At 43.5% G+C, this 20,326-nt stretch overlaps 1 protein-coding gene across 2 annotated transcripts in view; it reads left to right on the forward strand.

Moving 5' to 3' along the window:
• The first annotated feature begins 3,379 nt into the window (after positions 1-3,379).
• RALGAPA2 (Ral GTPase activating protein catalytic subunit alpha 2) overlaps positions 3,380-20,326 on the forward strand; it is a 359,228-nt gene continuing 342,281 nt past the window's right edge. The window contains exon 1 of one of the 2 annotated variants that reach the window (XM_090051969.1): positions 3,380-3,740. In XM_090051969.1, coding sequence (XP_089908095.1) covers positions 3,635-3,740 — 106 coding nt within the window. In that variant the 5' untranslated portion in view covers positions 3,380-3,634. The remainder of the gene's footprint in view (positions 3,741-20,326) is intronic. The other variant, XM_090051977.1, reaches the window with a different exon arrangement.

Consider the following 20,326-nt stretch of genomic DNA (forward strand, 5'->3'; position numbering starts at 1 on the left):
GCAATTTCCCCAGCCCAAGGGAGAAAAAAACAGGCACTGAGGTGGGATATGCGTGGAAGAATGAGCAGAGACTCACTCTGGTACTGCCACTGCCCTTTACAAAAGTGGTTGTGGGGAAGTGAGAAGAGCAGAGACTTTCTCAACATCCCCATGCTTCTATGTCCATCCACAATGAAAGAAGCACTGCAGAGTTTGGGGCAGAGAACAAACTGAGTGGGTATGAGAATGCTGCACTGGTTTAATTGGTTTAAAGACAATTCAATTAAACTGGTGCAATATAGCCAGGTGAAAAAAGTACTTTGTTTCCTGGAGGGTTTGAACTTTGGTTTTTTGAACTTTGGTTTTCATTCTGGTTTGGAATGGAAACTGAGCATGTTGAAATTCGGCACATATGGGAATGGAGGTGGGGCTCCATGGTAGACCAGTTGGTAGGCTGCCTTAGACCCACAGACTTTGGAAGCTATGACTTCCAACACACTGGCTTACCAAAAGTGAGCAAGCTGATAGGAAGTCAGACAGGGAAGGATTTCCAGAGAAATGTGGCTAAAATTCAACCTTTCCTTCTTGCTGAGCTTTGGTCTTCTGCCAAGAAGCAAACTATGCCCATTGATTACCATTGGGTGTGTACCACATCTTGGCAATTTGGCAATGAGTAAGGGTTACAGCATATTGAATTATATGCCCCAGCACCAGTTTCAGGCTCTTTGTCTTGGAAGAACCTTAGAGCAGCTCAGGATTATGTGCTTAGGACCCCAGTAAATCACATTTTATTGCTCCAATTCTGTCCTGTGATTCATAGTTTAGTAATATGAAAAAGGAAGGTGCTGACTTGCATTTGCTTGTATAGGAGGACATAGTGGTATATTTTAAAAGCTTTGTTCCTGCATTGGGTAGATGTGATATCTTTTATTAGAGCAACTAACTAGTTGAAAAATTGTTCTTTGCAAGCACCCTTCTTCAGGCATTGGAGAGAGAGTCTATTGTTGGTCTGGGTGCTCTCCTGGGTAAATTAGAAGCCAATATACAAAAATGTAGGTCTGTGAAAATGCATTTTTGCACATTGGCTTGTAATCTACCAAGGAGAGCACCCAAACCAACAGCAGATGCTCTCCAATGCCTGAAGAAGGGTGTTTGTGCCCGAAAGCTTGCAAAGAACATTTTTTCCTACTATTTAGTTGGTCTAATAGAAGATATCACATCTACCCAAAGAACCTTGTCTGCCTATGTCAGAGCAACACAGCTACAACCAACAAACTTGTTCTTGCATTGGAGTCTATCAACATTAACACCTCTGCTCAGCAGTCTTCTTAAAGGAGACTTAGATCATAAAATATTCTGAGCTGGAACTTTGGACCAAATTCTGCTTTGTAAAATACTACAACATAATAGTATTTTTTTTATGCATTTTAGTGGAAGCAGCCACTGAAAGCTTGAGTGAGTTTACTCTAGCCAATGAGTTATGTGTAAATTCCAACTGGTGATCCTAATTCCAGTCACAGATACAGTATAATTTATTATATAATGTATATGTAATGATCCCTATAGCCTTATTAGGCTTAGTTTGAATGTTTGCCAGTTGGTTTCCAAAAGGTCTGACATAAGGCTGGGTTTTCAAAGACGAGTAGTTAGGTCACACCTGCAAAGTAATTTGTGCACATATGGGAATTATGAGCACAAACACTCAGTTTTTGCAAGAAAATGTGTGTTTTGGAGCAGAGTGGAGATAAAACACCCTTCTGAGGAGGTCCCTGTGACAATGGTAGCATGGGTGCAGCATACAGAATGCTACAATGTAGCCCTGGGGCATGCTCATCTTTATTAATACTTCTTGGCTTCATTAATTAGACCAGCATTTCCCAATTGGCTGCTTAGGACCCTGAGGGGGCTGAACAACAACACAAATGTTATTCCAGTGTAAAACAAAAGAAAAACTCCAACCCTCAAAACCCATCAAGGTCAATTGTTCTTTGCCAACCTCTAGCTGCACACAAATTTTGTAGGCATAACCTGGTTTGACCGCTGTTACCTGACATTGTTTTGCTCTGTTTTTTATTCTTGGAGTAAGAATAAGGAAGTCACGAACATTTTCTTTTTTACTTTGCTACCAAAAGGAGATGGTTGAGAAACATTCCAGTAAAGCATGGAGCCATAGGTCATGGGAAGCACACACAAAGCCTGGTGGCTCTGTCACAATGCCAGGGCAATATATTTTTGTGCTCTCCTCTTGTGGCTGGAGCAGGGGTACAGAGGGGTTTAGGAGCTCCTACTCCCTCTCTGCCAAAGGCCTAGCATTGTGGCTTAAGCAAGGGACCAGCTTATTTGTGGGGGGGCATAGAAATGGGGGGAGGGTAGTTCCTGCCACTGCGTGCACTTCCAGGCAAGCATGGGTGGCAGGGGGTGCTGCCTGAATCTGTGTGCGGGGTGAGGACAGGCTCTGGGCACCAAACTTTGTTCCTTCAGCACTACCGTTGGGGCATGTCTACATGTGCAGTAATACACTTTAGTTAATGCGGATTAAGTAGGGTGGCCATGCTACTCGGTCCTCTATTGATACGAAACCGGATGCCTTTATGTCCTCTGTTTTTCTTTTGAAGAAAAGAGCTACTCCAGCTACTGCCAAAGGGGACCAGACCATCTCCATGGTGGCAGCCCATGGAGCAGCTGCCCATGGAAAGAGCCCTGAGCAGGGCTCCCTACACTCAAGGTACAAGACTTAATGTGCATTAACTAATGTGCGTTAATGCACATGTAGCCCTGCCCTTGAGCAGTGCTGTAGCAAGTGTGGAGGGGAGGGGGAAGAGAAAAATAGAGAACATAAAGGCATCCAGTTTCATATAATAGAGGACAACTAGACTGTCCTCTATGATGGCCACCCTAGCATTAAGTCCAGTACCTCCACTGTAAGGTACTAGGAAAATGCACATTAGCCTGTCTAATGAACATTAACGAAAGAGTACAGATTTTTTTTTTAGCGAGGTTTTAATGCCCATTAAAATAGGCTAAAGCACGTGTAAATGTGCCCCAAGAGCCCTATTCCTCGGGTGGGTTACGGCACCTGCAGGCCACGACACCCACCCCCTTGCTGCCTGTAATTAGGAGTGAGGGGGAAGGACTGGAGGTCACAGGGGTCTCATGGGACACGCCACAGCCCACGGTGCTAGGAGGGGGGTCAAGACTCCCCGCGGCACGAAGACCCGGGCGCTCCCCGTCCCGCGGCGCCTACAACTCCCAGCATGCAGCGCGCTTCGGCGGCGCGCGTCCCGCCGCGCTGCATGCCGGGGGATGTAGTCCTGGCGCCCACTGAGGGGGGCCTTGCCCGGGGGTGTCAAGGTGGTGGTCACAGAGGCGGCAGGCTCCGGCCCCGTTTCCATCCCCGTGTGTCCCGGCGGATGCCCTGCGCGGTGGGGGACGGGCGGGCAGGCGCGCAAGGGGCGGGAGTGGGCGCGGGCGGCTGCGCAGTCGGGGAACCGCGGCGGCGCCAGTTCCGTGTTTACACGCCCACTCCGGAGCGGGGGCGGCAGCAGGAGCCGGAGCTGCCGCGTAGGGACTTCCCCCCTGCAGAGCCGGGGGGTCTGTGCCCTTCCCACTCCGCCTCCGTCGCCCCCCGCTGCAGCCGGGCGCCCCGGCCCCGGGGATGTTCTCCCGCAAGGGCCATGCGGATGTCAAGAAATCTACACAGAAAGCGCTGGACCCGAAGAAGGACGTGCTGACCCGCCTGAAGCACCTCCGCGCTGTGCTGGGTGAGTCCCGGGCACTGCCCGCCGCCTCATCCGCAGGGCACGGGCCTGGCGGGGTTGGGTGTCCCGGGTGGGCTGTGCTGAGTGCCCCTGGGCTTGAGCCTTGTGGGAGAGGCCCCGGGCAGGCAGAGCGGGGCACAGACATCTCTCTGTCAGTGGAAGGGGGAGAAGAGTTTGAAAACCTGCCTGACAACGGGCTCTTCAAACCAATAGTTGCCACCCTTGGAATCAGCGCTGTCCCTTGACTCCAGGTGGCCTAGGGCGAATATATAGTATCAGGCCCCCCTTCACCAGACAGAATGATGATGATAATAATAATAATAATAATGACTATTTTATGGCCTCCTTTCTGTCTGGGGCACCCTGTTCGCCTGTGCCTGTCTGGCCCTGCTTGGAATGACCGGGTGTTTCCTGTGCACCAGTTCCTGCCTGGTTTTGTTATCCAGCGTGTCTGCAATCCAGTCTCTTGTGGTGGGGGATTCATAGTCATAGAAAATGGGGGTTGGGCATGCTTATACCAGGCTGCCAGGTGCGTGTGCATGGCCGTGCAGCTTAGAGGGAATGCTGGTTGGAAGGGACTGTTGGAGGTCATCCAGTGGTTCTCCACCTTATTGGACCAGGGCTCATTTGGAAATGTCAGTGGCTTGTCCCAACCCAGTGCCCCTTGCTCCTGACCTGCTGCCCCCCGCCCCACCGTGTGTGGGCCCCAAGCAGCCCCTTGCAGGCTGGCAATTTCCCACATTTTTCTCCTTTAAAGGAGAATCCATTTTTAAAGTTTGTTGATCCATTTTTAAAGTTTGCTCATGACTCTTTCATATATTCTTGTGACTTATGGGTTGAGAAACAATGATCTAGTTCAGCCCCCTGCTCAAATCGGGACCATCCCCAACTAGATCATCCCAGCCGAAGCTTTGCTGTAGCTGGGTCTCAAAAACCTCCAAGGATAGAGACTCAACCATGTCCCTTCGTAACCTGTTCCAGTGTTTTACCATCCTCCTAGTGAGAGAGTTTTTTTCTAGTACAGTATCTAACCTAAACTTCCCTTGCTGCAATTTGAGACATTAACTAGAAGAAACTTCTTTAAAAACAGAAACCAGAAATAAAGAAACTCAGTTGACTAGCGTGCCCTGAGGTTTAGGACAAAGGTTAAGGAGAGTTAGTACCGCCCTGCCTCCTGTTCAGTTGTTGATGCTTCTGTACAAGTTAAATGACCTCATACATGAGTAGATCTGGTCTGACTAAAGCTGTTAGGATTAATGTCTCTTACATGAATTTAAGAAAATATCTTGAATTCCATTACGGTAAAAGGACAGGGCCACTTTGCAAAATCTATGTTTAGGATGTGTAACTGTAATGATAAACGGGCATTAAAAAGCATGCAAAAGGAAGGGTAAGGTCTTTCAGGATATTCCAGGAAATTTAACGAAATTTTATCTGGTTGAAGTAAAATGTAATTCCATTATTTAAATGATGGTAGCAGCATTTTAATGAAATGTTATTCATATGCTACTTCACTGTATGAAAAGTGTATTAATTTAGTTCAGATGGAGTTTAATAGAGAATGAGCTGAAGATTTCTGTTCCCCAGACAATTAAAGAACCAAAAAACACCTCCCAAACTCCTCCCCCTCCCTTGTTTTGGATACAGCATGCCAGAAAACTTCTCTTGTACATAATCAAGCTATACGACAAAGAAGTTCTTGATAAAAGATCATTTATAGACCATTCCTTATTTCCTGGCGACTTCAGTTCTCTGAAATAAGATTTTTATCAAAATGTACACATTGCCTCATGACTTTCTGTAAATTCTAGGCGTCTTCTTTGTTCCACTATGTACATGGCTGGTAGTATTAAAGATGCAACACAAATTAACCACATTCTCCCAAACTGTTTGTTTGTTGATATATAACCAAAACATGATTAAATAATCAACCGAGAAAATCTAAGAATACATTTTGGCATCTGGGTTCATAAAATATGCAGATATTACAGGGGGACTAGTTCCACTTTATAGGCACCAAAATAGCTTCAAAAGGTTGCTTTTAGATTTAAAATGTAATAGCAAATAAAAGCTTGTATAAATAAAAAAAAAAGTTAAAGGCTGCTAAAAAAAATAACTACCTTATTAATTGCCTAATCTACAAAATCCAAGTAAGAAATAAATCATGAAACAAAATATACTATGTACTGCAAATGTGTGCTTATCAATCTAATGAAATCTCATCACAGTGCAACAGCCCTAGGTCCAAGCTGCATATTGCTCTTTTTAAAGAATTGTTATTATCTTGGTTCAGTACATTTTTAAAGACTATTGTTAAATGGGGAATATTATCAGTTAGTATTTATTCATTGACACTGGCATTTTGGTAGTGCATTTATAATCCTAAATGCCTTTTAGGATTAACGTGATTTAACAGGAAGTGTGTAACTCAAGTGATTTATGGTAAAATCATCTCTGTTTGGAAAACTGCATGTTAAGTATGGCAAATATAAAAATTCTCTTAACACCTCCCTGCCCCCTCCCCCACTCCCCAAGATTTTACCATGTGAGTTTTAGTGAAGGAATACCAGTTTCTTATTGTGGCTTAAACTTAAGATTTTTTTTACTATAAAACATGCATTTCTTTATACTTAATACATCCTTATGCAGGCTTATGCAATGCAGGCTTTATGACAACCTTTTTTCTTTATTTCCAGTGTTTGATTCTATATGTGTGATATGAAACTGTGTTGTTATCATTTAACTGATATTTTAAAGAATTGGTGTTTTTGTATATATGCTTTGGAATTGTATGGGTTTAACATTTTTCATTTTTTATATGTGGATGAATGAAAACAATGTTTCAAAAATATATAAATGGTATATGTATAATATGACTATTAAATAAGGGAGCTAAAATAGTTTCTTCAAAGCCTTATATATTTGAAAGCACAGTTGATAAGATGCATATGTTGCTTATATAGACTGCATGTCTTGTTAACTAAATTATTTTCTCATCCAGTATTAGTTAGATTATAGTATCACAATTTCTTAGTGGACCCAGAACTTGAGGGCTAAGGGGTTTCTTTCCCTGCTGCTCAAGCCTTCTGGGCCAGCCCGTTTCCTTCCATGCCCCTTTGCAAAGGTCTGCACAGCAATACAGAAGTGTGATACTACAAAGCTCTAGTAATAGTAATACTGCAGATGCAGAAACCTGAGTTAACACTTGGAGGTCTCTGACAGGCATCTCTTGGTGTTGCTAGATTCTGCTGAAGACATGCCACAACATCTTGGTTACTGATTTTTACCTATGATAAAGAGACTTGAGCTAGCCAAGGGAGGCCTAATCATGCTACCCTCACGCTTCAGTTTGCTGCATAGACAAATGTTTAGTTACACCATTTGAAAAATGCTAATTGGAATGCTTTAGAAGGAGGTAGTGCTTTTTTTCATTTGTGTATCTTCAACACTTTACAAAGATGGTTGGGAATTATTAATTCTGTCTGATCTAAATTCAGAAAATTGAACCCTTTTGTGTGAGAAGTGCTGTTGTTTAGTGGGTAAGATAGATTTATGTCACCTCTAAAGGTTTGTGGTCTCGGTGTTGTTTGAAGCTTCTGAGTAACCTCTGGCAAATCATTTAAATTTTTTTTCCATTTTGAAAATTAACCCATGCAAGTTTTTCTTTAAGCAAGAAAATACTGTAGTAGAGAATTCAGGAGGATGCATTTTGCTGTTCCTGGTTTTGAAAACTGCTTCTTGTGTAAGCCAAGGTGAAATATACCCAGGCTTCAAATTTGGACCCAGGCTTTCTATTTGGTGGCGCTGTGTGGTTTTGCTGGGCAGCTCATATGATACAAAATAACCCACACGTTATACTCAGTTTTAGGAAAAGCTATATTTAAGTGATCTGATCTTGTTATCAGTGACAACTGACCCTATAATTTGATGTTATGTGGACTTTTTCTATTTTTGGAAGGCACAAAGTGTGTGATTCTTAGGACACTGCACTCTTTCTGCGAAACTTGATGCTTGACATGTTTATAACAGTGTTTAAAGAAGGACAGAAAGATAACCTACTGTCCTACAGTGATTTTACTAACTCAAATCTATTGGAGAGGTAGGTCTGAAGTCAGTCAGAAGGTAGAGCAAGGTGGCATCTTATGGTGTGTATACACAAATTATTGGGCAGCAGCACACTCCAGTGTCACATGTATCAGCATCCCTGCACTGAAAAATGGCAGCAGGGATGCTTTAACTAAAGCTAATTCATTGAGGTTTAGTTAAAGTGCACTGCCGCCATTTTTCAGCACAGGGATGCTGATGCATATGATGCTTTGGGTGCTTTAATTAGAGTGGCTCTCAGAGCTGCTTTAATTAAAGCACCCACCTCCCCTCCTTCCAGGAGCATGTCTGTAAACACTGGTTTTGAGAGGCAAAAGCTTTCAAATACAACAGCCTACTTAGATGCTGTGAATGGACTGGCAGAAAAGAAACAGTTTTTATAGAGGGGAACAGGGCAGAGTAGATGTTGCTGAGAGAGAGTGGGTTTATTAGATCAGTTGAGATGAATGAGGCAGCTAACACCTTGGGGGCCAGTGGAGTTGAGAGCTAATTCAGGCAGTGAGATGAGAACCCATACTCCCATGGTTAATGCAGTTGAGTTTGTGGATAATTTCTTGTTCTGCAATTTTGCATTTAAATTGGTCTTTTACATTTTTTTTTCACTTTGTTTAAAGACTGTTGACTCAAAGGTCAGTGATTGAACACCCAGGGAAGTTAAAGTGTTCTGCCACAGGCTTTTGCTTATTTCTGGAATTGATATCAAATCAGCTTCCATTCATTCCTTCAGATAAGTCTGTTCAATATTGGCTGCAGCAGGGCACACTGTATACTGGTAATGGCATACATGATGTTGATAGAGGAGCAGATGAATAATCTCAGATATGCTAATTAATGTGGCTTGGTTTAGTGATAATACGGTCTGTGTTGAGGATGGGGCACAGATGGCATATGGGTCTGTATTAAGACCTGGTGGCTTGTTGAGAACTAAAATTAGCTAGTTTGTGCCAGGATCTTTGGATGGTTGTAATTTTCCAGTAGGGGTCAGAGTTCATTAATGATGGATCTAAAGCAACAATGGCCAATGTTTTTGGCAGGCCTGCTGCATTACATCCTACTCCCTTCCTAAATGCAGCACTGATTCCTTCCTTCTTATATCTGCTTCTGAAACATACTTGATAATTTGCACCCTGGGGTATTCAAATGAAGGCAGGGGGGCTCAAGCCTCTGGCCACAGCCACACCACAAAGAACAGAGCAGGGGTAGGATGCTACTGCAAGAGATGTCACCACCAAGAACCTGGTTACCCATTCTCTATCCCCTCAACCATTGCTGTTTTATGTTGTGAGTGCGAATCCAAAGCCATGATTTCTGATGGCTGCTGTGGGACCTGGAAAGTGTTAACTGGGCTCTTGGCAGTGACATCTGATGCTTCCTCTCCCAATAGTGTTCTGCCCCCACTTTGCTCCATGCCACCAAAGTCTTGAGCCCCCCTGCTTCTCTTCCAGCACCTCCCTTTACTGAGTACCCAGGGCTTGTGTGCCACACTAAGCAGCTGCCTGTGCCACTTGTGGCATGTGTGCCAGGGGTCGACCATCCCTGGTATAAGGTATTCAAGCTGGGGGCTGTAAGTGATGACCAGAGGGATTCAGTTGTCCTTGTCACGAGGTTAGAGTGGGGCCTGAGTCTTCTTGTTGTCTGTGTAGTAGGTTGGACTGGGGTTTGAGTATAGCTGTCATCTGAGTGGCTACAGTTTTGGAATTGTATTGTAAATCTACAAAACACTGTTTTAGATCCCTGAGATTTACAGTCCCAGGGTTCCCACTATATGAGAACTGCTCTCTTCTCCCTATATTCCTCTGGGTCAACCCAGAGAAGTGCATGAGTGGGAGGCAGATGCCTGGGGCTAGAGCTCTCCCAAAGCCCTTTGAAGATTCCTGCTGCAGGAGAATGCCTCCCTCCCTACCTCCATCTCCACCCATCCCATGGGTCAGATGAGTAGCTGGATAGGGGTGGGGGAATTTTCCATGTTGGGGATCCTACTGGGCTTCCTGACAGTCCACCCTTGGTTGAACTATCAAGGAACCTGTGCTTGCTCTGTCTTCCTCTCCTTTGATGGGAGGGAAGGAGAACAGAGGATTTGTATAAAGGGGTCATCAACACCTGAAAGAAGTGTACAGCCATTCAAGTTAGTACAGGAGGGGAGAGATCTTCCTGGATGGAAGAGGTAGAATCTTCTTGTGGACGAGCTGGTTCTCTTCCACAAGAAACCCCGGGAACAGCTGTAGGCTCTCTTTTTGTGCTGGGAGAAAGGCACAGATATAATGTCCGTGGCCACAGGAGGAAAAAACATTAATTGTATCTAGAAGTCATCTGTGCTTCTAAACAGCTAAAATGTGATCTGTTAGAATAGCCATGTGGAATTTTTCTAGTGCTTAGCCTATAACAAAAGAAGCAGAAGTATTTGTGTTTTCAGAGCTGGAATCCTAAGCTGTAGTGTCTAAGGGTTGGGTGGGCACACAGCATTCATTATTCCTTTTTTTAATCTGTGAAATTGCTTTAAAATATTTAATACAATAAGTTCTCCTTTTACAAGTTTATCTATGTAAGCATTAATTTCCCCAAAGATACCAGGTGATCATGAATAGGAAAGGAAATGATCCAGTGGACATATCTATTAGAATGTGATCCAGAGTCTGAAAAAGTCTGCATGGCTTAGAGATGGATCCAGAGGCTGCAACCTGCTTTCTGACTACATGGCAGAAGCAGCAGCCAGGAAGGCCAGGAACTTTTTTAGTCACAAAGAAGGTAAGAATCCTTGTGTCCCCCCCCCCCCCCACTTACCTTCTGTGCTCCAAAGCCCATTCCCATCCACTCCATTCCCCAGTCCCCCACCTGCCACTGTTGGTGTGTATGCTGTGCTGGGGATGAGGGGAGCTTGTGTTCTGCTCTAGCTGGGCTGTGCAGGGGCTGGGTTCAGCCCTTAGTAGTGGTTGTGGGGGGGGGCAGGCAGCATCCCCCTCCCCATGTCTGCTCCTGAACTGGTGGGTGACACCTGGGTGGATTAGGCAGCAAGGGGGACCCATCTGTCACTGCTGCCACTGTCCCAGGCTGAGCCCAGCTGCCACCCAGCTCTGCAGAATTAGGGCTTGAGCTCCCCTCACCCTTGGGACAGTGGGGACACTGGCAACGGCAGGCAGGGGAGGAGGGCAGATGTGCCTCTGAGCAGGGAGGGTATGGAAAGGGGGGAATTCTTATCTTCTTCAGGATTCAAAAAAGTCCATGCCGCTCCTTTTCTGGCACAGTCTGTCTACCCTCTGAGGAGAGGGCGGGAGTCTGGGTGCAGCCAATCCTGCAGCGCTTGTTGTTGCTCCTGTGCCCACTTCTTGTAAAGTCCAGGATCTGCCCTGGCATGTGATAATGGAAACTAACCACTGTAAGGATCTCAGTTGTGATAGATTGTTACAGGCATTTGAGTCCCTGTCCCATTGAAATATGGGCATACTTTTTAAAGTCTCTCTGTATTAGGCAGTATATACTCTCACCCTTGCTTGCAATATTGAATTAGCTAACCTTTAGGGAAAGTTAAAATGGAAAATGAAGGTAATTAGTGAAATATTAGGGAAGTAAGTAGAAAGTCTTGCACCATTCACTGAAAAGGGACAGATTGGGACTCATGTACCAAGTTGCTAATAGACTCCGGCTGTGAAGATGCCTTACCTATGGCTCCTTGGAATTGCACCTTTCAGATCAATATATTATTGAATGTCTTTGGGTGCTGCACTGGGACATAAGGAAGAAGGGGTGATCTTTAATGGTGTAAGCATGCGTTATGGTTACCCTGAGTAATTTACTAGGGATGATACTCTGTAGTAGTATGAAGCAGACCTATGACCAGGAGACCTATAAGCTTTTGCAGGCTTGCTCTCTGTGCTAGTTCAGTATGTCAGTGGGGGAGCTGACCTGCATTGAGCAAATGGCCATTCTGGAATGAAACAAACCAGGAGAACAGACTCATGGCTGACACACCAGATTAATACATGTTAGCATATAGATAATGGAGTGACTCATGTCCATGTAAGGCTGGAGATCACATTTCTGATCCACTTTTACCTCAGAACAAAGTCAAATAACTTTAGAGTAATGTGCTATGTGTTTGTATCCTGAGATAATTGGACCCCATATTGTTCAGGCATTGGGACAACAGTCACTACCTTTATGGCCAGATTCACGTGGGAAAAATAAAAGGCCTTATTCATTATTTATAACTAGTGTGTTACATTTCTGTGGTGTTCAGAGCTGACATGCCTTCTTTATGCAATAGATTGGACCTGTAGTTTACATGTTAGCTGTGAGTCCATATACCACTGTTCGTTGTAAGCTTCTCTGATTCTCAAATAAGACATTAAGAATCCAATAAATAGAGTGACCTGGACAGTGTCAGTCTTGTAATTTTTCATAAGATGGAGGTATATAATCACAGCCCTCCCTTCTTTTCCCCTCCTCCACCATAGCCTTAAGGAAATCATGTTAAAAACATGACTTGCACAAAACGTCTCAAGGGCCCTGTCCAGATGTGCATGGATGTTTGGTTCCCCAGGGACAAGTAGTGGTGGCACACCTTGTGCCGCCACTAGTTGTCCCTGGGGAATGCCTGTGGCACGTGCACTCTGGCACGTGGCAAGTTGCCCTGGGCGGGGTAGGGAAGGCTGTGACCAGCACTGGGCGGTCCCCAGCAGCCTCTACCTAGGGGCCTCCCTGGGCTACAGCAGTGACAATCCTACCTTATGGAGCCTGGCTGGCAGTGGAGTGTGGCTCTAGGGAGTCAGGCTCTGGCTTTGGGTGGCGCACATTGCCACCATGTACACCGCTCAGCTTTTTTTCTGTGGGTTTTTTTTGACCCCTGGGTATCTGGAGAACAGCTAAACATATTGCATGGCTGCGCTCGTCTGGACGCAGCCAAGCAGTGAATTGGAATAGGCAATCCTGTTACTGAGACATGACTTTCAAATATGGGTTTTTCCCATTGGACATAAATTTAAGAATCATATCTGCCTCATATAAAATATACATATGAAATAGGAATTTCAAGCTTTGTGTTAAATCATTATTTTGGGAAGCTCATAACAAAAAAATTGCAACATTAGGAATTGTGTTTTGTTCTAATGATTTAAGTGTGTGCTATATAAAAATACCTTGCAGGAACATATTTTAAAGGAGTATGGGCGGGTCTTGCAGTCCTTTAAATTATTCCTTTTCTCCCACAGTTAAAGTTTCTAAAAAATCCCGCAACTTTTTTTTTTCATATTTCCCTCTTAGTCTACCAGAGAGAGAGAGAGGAAACTAAGCAGCCATTCTGTGCTACCCGGCAATTTTACACATGAATTAGATTTTGGTTTGTGGGTATGCACACATTATCTGTGCGCATGTTGCTCTGTTTTTTCACTTTCCATTTTTGTGAGCCAGGAGGGCACTGAAAGTTAGTGAATGTTCCAGGTGAAGGATTTTGGTAACGTTTAAAGCATTGCTGGCTTTCTTTGTTGTTTAGGTAAACACAGCAGGTAACAAAAATATGCTTCTCTGTATAGCATGATAAATCTGCAAACCCAAGCAGGGCTCACCAACTGTTGGTGCCAGGGCCTCATGCAGCCTGCAAGGGGCCCCAGGCTACTTCCCAGCTGCTGTTCCTCAATCGCTCTGGCTGTAGCAATGGCTGCAGTCAGTGGGATCCCCCTCACTCCTTCAGCTTTTGTCCTACCCCTGCCTGAGGGGGAAGTGCAGTGAATCTCAGGCTGCATAGGTGCATGGTGTAGTGTGGGGGAGAGGGAGCACCCATGTGGGTGAATAGTGCAGGCGTGTGTGCCCATAGGGCCGGCTGCCCAGGGTGTCTGTGGCTTACCCTTGTGTGGCCTTTGTGTGACATCCGCTGGTGCAGCCTGCAGGGGGTACAGCCCCTGCCCATGTAGAAGTTTGATGACTCTGAACCAAAGCAAAGATGATACAGAATGTACAGATAGGCTTGTAAGTTATAGGATCATAGAAAGTAGGACTGGAAGAGACCTCATGAGGTCATCAGTCCAGCCCTGTACAAAGCAGGATCATCCCTAACTAAGCTATCCCAGTATATCTGTCTATATCCTCCTCTTGAAAATTTCTAGGGATAGAGATTCTAATCTTCATATCATTCCTTTAAAATGTCCTGTCTCTTGAAGTAGAATGTTTAATATCCTAAAACAGTGATCTCCAAACTTTTTTGATCGCGCACCCTTATCAGTAAAAAAATTTTTGAGCGCGCACCCCTAATGTATGTGGAACTCCCACTCTTCCCTCAGGATACCTTGCATACTGTATGTGACACATGACTGTGTGACATGGACCGAGTGAGGGCGCCAGTGTTGATCCATATATTAAATATTAGTAAAGCTTAATTTCTTTCTTATTTTTTTAGATAAAAAATAAATATAAATAGAAGTTCTAATATTTTCTTCCCACACCCCAGTGGATCATCTTGCATACCCCACTTTGGAGACCACTGTCCTAAAATACTGTTTGGAAATTATATCAGTGGAAACTGCAATAGAGAGAATTTGAATTATAATTGACTTATTGAGTTCTACCAGATTCATGTTTTGGTTTTCAGAGCATATAATATGATGTGGGAAAAGCAGACATGGGATATAACTAACTGATGATTTCTGATACTGAATTCAGCTTGCAAATCACTGACATGCTGAGGTCTTCAGAAAGCAGCCAAGGATCGCTAACAAACCTGTTTCTTTTAAAAAAAAAAAAAAAAAAAATGAGGGAGGCAATTGACATCCATCTTGCTGGGATCATTTGATCCTAACAGTCTTTCCTGCCCACGTGCAGGGGGAGGCTGGATCCGATGACCTGAAAGGTGGCTTCCAGCCCCTGATAACTGTGAAACTATGAATTAAACTAAATGCAAGTTGACTTTTATTGACAGGACTTGTGTATTTTACACATGCCTTATTTTTCCTCCCCTTCTCATGCAGCTCTAGATTTTTATTTCCTTAATAATAGAAGTTTGAGTACATTGTAGGTAAAAAAAAAAAAAAAAAAAAAAAAAAAAGAAAGAAATTATCCAACCCCTCCTGCAACCCCCACCCTGCGCAAAAACCTCCCCCCACCCTTCTTGCTTACCACTGAGAATCATTGCTACTGACCCCCAAGGAAGGGTTAATCATTGTTAGTGTTAGCCTGTTGCTTTTCAGCAGGAAACTTGTATTAAGTTAAAAACAGTCTCTTAAGAAAGATATCAAAAGCGTCTCTGAACTTAATTTAGACAGAATGATCCAACTTTGCACAAAACTGCCTCCTGATTACTGTTTCAAATGAAACTTTCTTACGTAGAGAAGGACAGTACCTTGCTGGTCTGTGCATAAGTGGCCCTTTGACAGGTACTTCCCGTTCACTCTTTCTGGAGTAGCTGAATAGCATACATAGGGCATGTCTACACAAGATGCTTTACTGTGCAAGCAGACTGATTTGTTGCCCAGTAAGGCATCATAATGTACACGTGTATGACAGTTAGGGCACAGTAACCTAATTTAATGTGCTGCTGGATAATCCTGTCAGATACAAGTATCCAGCAGTGCAGTAAATTACTGTACTTAAACATGTGTATAGGTGGTGACATCAGAATTAGTCTACTTTGGCTTATTTTGATCCAAAGTATATCCAGATGCATTAATTGCACTTGTAGACATATCCACTTAGTTATAAAGTAGACAGATACAGTTAAAGGTACTCTACAAGCACAATTAAGTTACAGAGATGATAGTGTTGCTGAAAATGCTGTGCACTTAGAAAATGTGTTAATTTAACTGATATGCAGAGAATGGAAGTTTGTTATAGTGGAAGCATTAGGCAGCAAATTGTGGCTGGCATTGGGTTATATAGTTAAGCAAATCCTGCACTTATCTGGGTTGCATGCAAATGGAATATACTGTACACGTTCTCTATTTTTTAATTGCGCACCATAGAAAATGAAAGATGGCCCAAAAGAATTTTCAGCATAATTAAAAAGAATAAAGATATTGACATAAGATCTCAAAGGATTAGCATGATGGTATTTCAGTACAGTGCAGCCTCATTATAATGAACCCCCATGGGATGGAAAGAAAGTTCATTAAAAGAGGTTGTTCTCTATAATAGGGCTAGTCATTTTTGTACATCATGATAATGAAGAGATTGGTTCCTGCTGTTAGGATTGTTAAAAGGATGGGGAGTGTTCTATAAATATGGTTTGTTATAATGAGGTTGTACTGTATAATTTTTATGTAAATAGTATTAGAACGGCAGGCCAGAGGGCAAGAATATTGTAGTATTACCAATGCATGGCTATGCTGGTTTTTTTTTTTTCTTGTTACGAAATTCTGTTAACTGTTGCTTGCGTGTGACTTGCATGGTCATTTTGTGGTAATTTCTGTTGCTATCTGTGCTGTGAATATTTGGACCTGTCTCTCAGTGCTGACTTTCTTTAACCACAGTGTTTAAGCTGCATTCTAGCAATTGATCCATCCTCAGCTTCTCGTTCTCTTTAGCTGAAGCAGAAAAGCTACAAGATTTACATGCAGTGGGTTTAAAATAAAACCAGAAAGCAAACTAAACGGAGCTGTCAGCCAGGTGACAGGGGAATATTTAATTAAAAAAAAATTGTTTGTTGTTGTTTTTCTTAAGGCCTGCTGAATCATTTAATTCCACTGTCTCCTTGTCTATTTCATGCTGACCATCTACTACAATTACATCATCTAAGACAGTTGTGTTTGCCTTAGTTGTATTAGGAAAACTGAAGTTATTGTAGTTATCTAGTAGGGTGAAGATCCTTGCTGACCGGAAGGGATGTGAAGAGTAGCATTGGGGAGAAAAAAAGGACATGATGGAAAGGGGTACGGGAAATCGGATTAATGTATTGTTATTATCTAAAAGAAAGAGCAAACTTGTTTGTTCCCATTTCAACATGTATTGCTGCACACTCTTTATCCAGAATTCTAACCAAAACTATTAGAAATTGTAGCCAAGTTTATTATTTTTAAGATAAATGATATTTGCAACATGTAGGTAAATAACAAAAACAATTTCCTGTAGTTTGCTTTGACATAAACCAAAAATGACTATTAGTCAATGTTGTACACAGTGACTGGTAGTTCCAGACACAGCATTGTGGAGATTCAGTGATCTGGAATTTTTCAAGGTAGATTCTCAAACAATACTGTTTCAACTGGTGGTGGTGGTCTGCAGAACTGGTTCCTATACAGTGGTTACCCCTAGATAATGCAGCCTCCTATTAGGTATAGTCTGGTCCCAGACTGTCATTCAAAGTAGTCTTGATCAGCTCTCCTGTTAAGTGTGTGTGTGTGTACACACACAAAGTCCCATTCTTCTTTGCCATGTTGTCTCAGCAGTTACATGTGAGCACAAATGCTCATTTCCTTACAGCTGTCTTAATCTTTATTGCCTCAGGAACAGTCCATTGTAGTTGAAATGTTTAATGGTTTACCCGTTGAGTGCGTTTAATTTAGCTTTTATCTTCCTTTTAAAGAATTAAAAATATTGGCTTGGCTTAATATTATGATACTATTTCAGAGCAATAAGTATAGTTATTCAGGAGCAGATTCAGGGGAGTGCAGTTATGTGGTTGCAATCCCCTTCTCTGCCCCTTCCTTGCCTTTGTTCTGCACCCCTTTTCGCCTCCTGGATGTGCTACTTCAGATGGCTCCTGATTAATTCAGAGGCTACACTTAGCTTTTGTACTGTAAATGTTCAAAAATGTCACACAGGGCATCTCATGGCAGATACAGTTTCATAAATGAGGAAGATAGCCTTACTATTTGTGGCTTTCCAACTTCTTTCAATGGTGGTTTCTGTTCACGGTTATGAATTGCAGGCCTTGCATGATATTTGAAGCCATACATTTCTGTTTGCTTAGCTGTCTTTAAGGCTGAAAACTGTAAGGTTGGATACTTTTTTCAGTGTAAATCAACAGTTATTAAACTTGATCAGCGTTGGAACTTTTTCTTAATAGGGAGACTTCTCCCACTGGCAAATGAATACATTTTCAGTAGTAACTACCTACTTTGAAGAGTAATATTGGGAGAATATTATAAAGTGCTTTAAAATGCCTTCATCATGGCTGACTGGAAATAAGGAAAACTAACACAGTGGGGCTAACTCTTAACTATCAAGTGCTTTGTGGACTACTGGTGAGTCTTGGATCACAGACTAAGAATTAATACTTAGATAATTCTTCCTAAAAATCTGAACAAACTAGGAACCTTGTTGTTTTCCCCTAAAACTGGTTCCTACCATTAGATAAACCTCTAGTCAGCTGAATGGTAGAGACTGGCAATGAAATTTAATTAAATGTAAGACTGTGGAATTTCTGTGCTTTTGTTTTTTTTTCCTGTCCTGAGTAATTACCATGCTATGACCTGTGTGACAGTAATAATTGCTTTGTGGCAGCTGGCAGACGCAAAGGTCTCGTCTGAAACAGGAAAATTAGTACCTTGCAGCTGTAGTGGTATTAGCAGTGCTGGAAGCTGTAGTGCAAACAGGACACATGTTCGTTTGTCACTGTTCTCTGAGCTTTATCTGCACTAGAGAAATTTTTGAATAAAAGACCTGTTTGGCTGCCAGTGCAAAGTTCAGGTCTAATTTGCACAGTGCTGAAAATTTTCCTACTCCGTTGGTCTGATCATCTGTGCTAGGTCCCTTGATATCGGTTCCAACTGCTGTTGACAGGGGAGTGATATTTGTCAGAGGCTTTGCATACATCAGAAAAATTTCAGGATAATATAGCAACCTAGTCTTACACTGAATGTTTCTATGGCAAGTTGCATGTCAACACTAGCTCCCCTTGACTGGTGCTCGTACTGGATGTTATGTCTACTGTAGGGTAGCCTTATACTGATTTATGTACAGTTGTTGGTGGTTTTGTATGCATGATCTCATATCAGAATCTTGTTTGGTAAAGGGTAGCCCACTGGAGTGGGAACTAAGATGGGTAACTTTTTCCTCCTGTATTGGGTAGTATTAGTAGTTTTGTGTGCTTGAGACTTGATATGGATCACAGTCTCATAACTGCTATATTTTGGATAGTGATACTATCCAAATACAAGCTGGTGGGTAGGGGAGGGGGCAGCAACTGTGGCTCTGTCTCCAACCCTGAACCCAGAGTTGGAGTTGAAGCCACAGCCACCTACCCTCCATAGCCTCTGCTTTCCCCCCTCTGGCGCCAATCTTTGTTCCCTGCCGCCACTTACTTTTCTCTTGCAGCTACAGCTTTAGCTCCAGCTAGGGCTCTACTCCAGCCAGGGGCAGGGAGCATGGGCTCATCTTAAATTCTGAATTGTCTTGGATTTGGGTAAATACAGTAATTTTAAAACATTTATTCTAATTTAGGAAAGTGACTATTCCTCACATGTGTGTCTCTTTAGCATCTCAGGCTTTAACTTCTGGTAGTTTTTCTGCAGCAATTATCAGAACAACTTTTTACAAGAATATATTTGCTTGCTCAAGTGAATATTTCTTTGGTGTTTGCAGAAGGATCAACTTTAGTTTTTACTTGCCATTTAAGGTTCAGTTTGAAAATAATATTTGAGAAAGTTATAAACAAATGCCATATATACAGTAAAAGCTGCCTTAACTGGCACCTTACAAGCTGGCATGCTCTATTAACCAGCATGCTGGCTTGTAAAGTAAAAGTGAAACTGGAAGTGCCTGCTATGGCACTTCCAGTTTTGCTGAGCCCCCACAGCCCTTACTAGGTGCTGGCAAAGATGCCTGTTTGGGCCTCTCAATTAACCAGCATATTTTGTTATCCGGCACCCCCTCCATCCCCCATGGGTGCTGGATAACAAAGCTTTTGCTGTATATGTTATAATATTTATAAAAGCCTTAATCTGTCTATGTGTAACACTTTATTTGCATTCTGATTTGTTGCCTCTGCAGCCAATCAGAGTTCTCTGGACAGACAGAGACACAGTCCCCACTGTCATGGCAGCGCTCCTCTGAGGGGCTGGAATGGTGGGGGCGTGGGGTACTGGCTGCGCAGCATGGGCCTCACCTTGCCCCACATGGCAGAGCACCGCCATAGTAGCAGGGACTGGGGCGGGAGGCGAAGCCAATAGCGCTGCCCTTCCCCCACCCTGCTTCTTGGAGCCAGGGGATGGAGCGCCTCCTCCACAACAACAGCTGGCAGGGAGGGAGGGGAGCGGGAAGGGGACGGGGCTGATTGATGGCTGCGCCCTGCCACGACCACCACTGCAGACATGACCTCTGCCTTGACTACCATTGTGGGCCCTGGTCCCACCCTGAAGCGGCCCTGAAGTGGCAGGGGGAAGGGGGGAAGCAGACCTGGCCCCAAGCAGCGGTGGGGAAGCAGGGAGCGGGCCCAGGCCGAAGCGGCAGGGGGCAGTGGGTCTCTGTCCCTCCCCTCTGTCATTCTCGATGGGAAATTTGCAAGTATATATGTGTAGCATTCTAACCTAATCTTAAGTCATCAAAATCGCAAACAACTAAACAAC

This window comes from Crocodylus siamensis, chromosome 1, assembly GCF_052110815.1.
Source record: "Crocodylus siamensis isolate JL-2025a chromosome 1, ASM5211081v1, whole genome shotgun sequence".
Classification (NCBI taxonomy): Eukaryota; Metazoa; Chordata; order Crocodylia; family Crocodylidae; genus Crocodylus; species Crocodylus siamensis.